This window comes from Pterocles gutturalis, unplaced genomic scaffold (assembly GCF_000699245.1).
Source record: "Pterocles gutturalis isolate BGI_N339 unplaced genomic scaffold, ASM69924v1 scaffold21017, whole genome shotgun sequence".
NCBI classification, from domain to species: domain Eukaryota; kingdom Metazoa; phylum Chordata; class Aves; order Pterocliformes; family Pteroclidae; genus Pterocles; species Pterocles gutturalis.
Window position 1 is genome coordinate 1 of NW_010113298.1, and position 4,193 is coordinate 4,193.

The following is a 4,193-nucleotide window of genomic DNA, read 5'->3' on the forward strand; positions in this document are numbered from 1 at the left end:
CAAACCCTTCATTTGAATATATGCAAATATATTTGCATAAAGTCCCGCCCCCCACGGACCCCACCGCCCCCGGGGTGACGTTTTGGGGGTCCCGGCCGCGGGTCTGGGGGCTCGATCGAGGCCAAACGGAGCCGGTTCCACACTTTATTAAAAACAACCGCCCGGCGGGCGACACAAAAAAGCCAAAAATCGGGCGAAAGCCCTCGTTTCCGCACGGCGAGCAACACCCGAAGCGCAAAGAAAACCTCCCCAAAGAGGGCAAAGTACGGGAATTAGTGGTTTTTCTTATTAAAAAGACTCCCTGTCGCGGCCCTGACTTGCCCCACAGCTGCCTCCGCCGCCGTCGTCTTTATTTTGGAGAGAAAATACAGATTTTCGGGGTTCGCAGCAACGCCAGAAAGGCGCAGGGCGAAGACAGCCCCTGGTGACGTCGGCAGAAATAAATTTTGAAAAAAAAAGGGGGGGAAACAAATATGGGAGGAAATAAATAATCTCAGTAAAACCCCATGGAGGTGGCACAGCAGGATGAGCTTGAGCCGAAGACCGCGAGTGGAGGACTGACGGCATCGCTTAAATTAAGGAGATTTTGGGATTTATTTGAGCCTCCGAGGAGTTTTTTTTTGAAGCTTTTTGGTTTTATGAGGCTGCTCTGAAATCCTTAAAAATCAAGAATCCCTGCAGCTAGCCACCACTACACACAGTCATTTTGGTGCAGATTCCTAAATAAAGGGGAAAAAACCCGTGGAAAAGAAAAAAACCCAGAATAGGGAAAAAAAAACCCTTTATATGGAGTTTTCCAGGTCTGAATTCCTAAATACCTGCAGGAGGGAAAACCAGGGGAACGAAAAAAATAAATTTTGATGCCTGTTAGAGATGGAGAGCAACAATTTGGCCACGCACCCACTGGCTTTGTGGAAAGGAAATCCACCGGGAAAAGATTTTCCCCTCTTCCCTCTGCTGCTCTCCCGCGGGATTAGTGTTGTTTCCCCGCGGGATCAGCGAGGAGGATGGCAGGACGAGACTCTGTCGGTTCTCTTGGGTGAATAAATGGGACGAGGGACCACGGGCGGCCGTCAGGAGACGGGACAAGCAGAAAACTGTCGGGAAAACCCGTCCGGCGTGGGAAGAAGCACGGCGGGATCAATCGGGTTTCTTCCCGAGCCGCTTAAAGACACTGATGGTGCCGGCGCTATCCATCTGAGCGCCGGGGCTCTCGCTGGTGCTGCTCACCTTCCCGCACCCCCAGGTCCTTTTGATTGTCACCCGAAATTCCGGTTCATTTTTATCCTTCGTGCTGGTGACGTCACCGTCCTGCGCTTCCACCGGCGCCGCGGCGATACCGACGACACCGATTTTGGACGTTTTTATCCTTCGTGCTGGTGACGTCGCCGTCCTGCGCTTCCACCGGTGCTGCGGCGATACCGACGACACCGATTTTGGATGCTGCTGGTGGCGGTTTTGCCGCCGTACGGACACCGGCGGTGTTCCTGTGACCGAGCCGCTGGATGGTGGCAGCGGTGACGGGTTTTGCTTCCGAACTGGTGGCTTTCACCTTGACGGTCCCTCCCGGCTCGGTGCTTTCCTTTCGGGGGGGTTTGGTGAGTTTTTTTAGGACGCCGGCGTACTGGAGGACAGAGCAGTCGTCATCGCTATCGGTGGCTTTGTCCCCATCGGTCCCCAAGGTGTCACCCAGTCTACTGAAGACCCCCGTGGGCTGTGAGACAAGAGCAGGGAGCTTGTCAGCACCTGTGCCCCTACTCCGGGTGCTCGATTTACCCTCCCCCTCGCCTTCGCCCCCTGAATACGGCTACTGTGACGGGCAAGACGGATGGTGACCTCACCCGCGACATGTTTTGGGATGTAACGATGCAAAACGCTGCCTGCAGCAACTAAATTAATGATTTGGCTACAAAGCATGTCTAATAAATCACCCATAAAATCATATTCCCTTTTATTTTTTTCAAGGGGCTGAGTCTGCAACTTGTTTTACACTCTGAGGCTTTTGCCTCTAGAGGAGAAACAAAAAAATTTCCTGTATCCCCAAATAAAAAGATTTTTGCCTCCAGAGGAGAGTGATGGCTAAACCAAACCACAGCCCAAATCCCGTGTCCTCTCACCTTCCCTCCCGTGGTTGTGTCGGCTTTTGCCTCCGATCCCAGCCGGTCGAAGACGGATGTCCTCTGCAGACCTGCAGTTTTCAAGAAAACACGCGGTTTTTTTTTTTTTTGGAGGTTTCCCCAGAAAAATGAAGCTACAGCAGGTCAGGACTGAGGGCTCCCGGCAAAAATTAAATCCACTCGATAAAAGTGTCCGAACGCCACCCGTCCCCTTCATCCTAAGGCTTAAACAGACACGAATGGAACCTCTGCAGCTCAGGGCGAGTTAATAAATCCTTGGAATAACCCAACTTCTACCCAGTAACTCCCTGGATGTGAAAATCCTTGTGGGATTTGTAATGGTGGGCTAAGCTGGGACTAAACTGGGCTTCTGGAAGAGAGAAATGAAGATCAACCCCCCCTGGCCGGCACCTTTGGCTGCTTGTTGCTCCAGGATTTTCTTCGTCCTCGGCGTGGTGCCCTTGGGCATGTTGATGATGTATTTCCCTTCCATTTCTGCCGTCACGCGGCGGCGTTTTACTGGGATCGTTGGATTTTTGTCTGCCGCGTCGTGACTGGCGGGACAAAGGAAGAGTGAATTGGGAGCTTTCGTTCCAACAAGATTTAGGGGTGGAAGGTTTTTACGAGCACTTGGGCATAACCCCGGCCTTGAACGCTCCCAGGGTGGGGGGCGTTTGATGGGAAATAAAAATGGAAAAAAGCAACTTTGGGTGTTGTTTCTGCCAGGATGCATCACCCTCCCTACCTGCCTTGGCGGGCCAGTTTGTTGGAGACGGTAACGGAGATTTTGGAGGCGTGGGGCCGCTGTCGGAGCGGGGCGGCGGGAGGAGAGTCTCTGCTCAAGCTGTTGGCGATCATCCGGCTGGCGGCTGGAAGGGGAGAGCAGCGTGGTGAGGGAGAGGTTTTAAAACCCTGAGGGGCTTCGGTGAGTGCAACACACGTCCATCGTATCAGAGAAATTAAAGAGGGGTCCTTCCCCGCGATCGTGGGGAAGGCTGCCATCGTTTTAGCCCTTCACTTTCAAGATAATTAATTCACCTCAGTAATCAGGGCAGGGGATTTAACCTCCCAGAAACCTCCCACCCGTGCTCACCGCTGCTGGTGTTGCGGTGCAGCTCGGCTGGAACGTTGGGGGAGCTGGGGCAGAGGGATTCGGTGGCCGCCTTGCACATCTCCTGGAGGGAAAAAACATGGAGGAGGGTTTTCTCTCGGGCTCTTTGGAGATGAACGAGGAGCCTTGAGGCAAAACTTTCCTGCTAAACAAGACAGCGAAGCTCTACCCGTGCTGGCGTCGGTGCTACCATACCTGCCGGTACACGATTTTGGCGTGTTTGAGGATGGCGATGATGTCTCCAATCACCGTGATGCCCAGCTCATTCATGATCTCCTTGTTCAGATCCATCAACATGTTCTTCCGGATCCTGAGGAAAGACCCGGCTTAACGAGGTCTCCCCCTCGTTGCAAGCTCTGATCAATTAAGCGTTGAGCAAGGTGCACTGTGATACCCCCAACCTGCGTTCGGACAGTGATGCCTTCATAGAAACAGCACCGACAATGAAAAAGCAGCTCAGCGCAGATTCAGAACTAACCTAACTAATTAAGAAGCGGGATAATCGGTTAATTCCTTCCTTGCTCCTCACCAGGGGAATCTTCCAGTGCTATTTTGCCCCCCGGACGCGACGAAAAGGCATCGCCTCATCGCTGACCTCACCTGTTATCCACAAACATGACGGCGTAGTTGACAGCAGGGCCTGGGGGGATCCCGGCTTCCTTGAAAAACTGAATCCATTCAGATGTCGCTGAAAAAAAAAAAAAAGACAGGGGGAAAAGAATTAAATGGAAAAAGGGGTGGGGCGGTCGCCTGGTTTTTGGCAGGCGCCAGCTGAGAGGCTCATTCCAGGCATTCGCAGCTGTCGTCGTGCGATTAACGTGACCGGGAGGAAAATAGCTCCTGGGATGGCAGCGGGGAGGGGGTGGGGATGGTCTGCAGAAGAAAATGTGCAATTTGAGAGGATTTTAGAACAATTTAGGGTGACCGGGGGTGGGGAAAGGAAACGTCCCTTACCCATTGTGACC

At 52.9% G+C, this 4,193-nt stretch overlaps 1 protein-coding gene across 1 annotated transcript; it reads right to left on the minus strand.

The window, feature by feature from the left end:
- Positions 1–1,303: 1,303 nt before the first annotated feature.
- LOC104459784 (chromosome unknown open reading frame, human C19orf47) lies at positions 1,304–4,186 on the minus strand. The gene is made up of 8 exons (XM_010074445.1): positions 4,183–4,186; positions 3,829–3,916; positions 3,424–3,538; positions 3,211–3,292; positions 2,863–2,986; positions 2,529–2,671; positions 2,118–2,188; positions 1,304–1,714 (listed from the first exon to the last, which is right to left on the minus strand). Exons 1-8 carry the CDS (start codon positions 4,184–4,186, stop codon positions 1,304–1,306), a joined length of 1,038 nt encoding a protein of 345 aa, XP_010072747.1.
- Between the last annotated feature and the right edge of the window lie 7 nt (positions 4,187–4,193).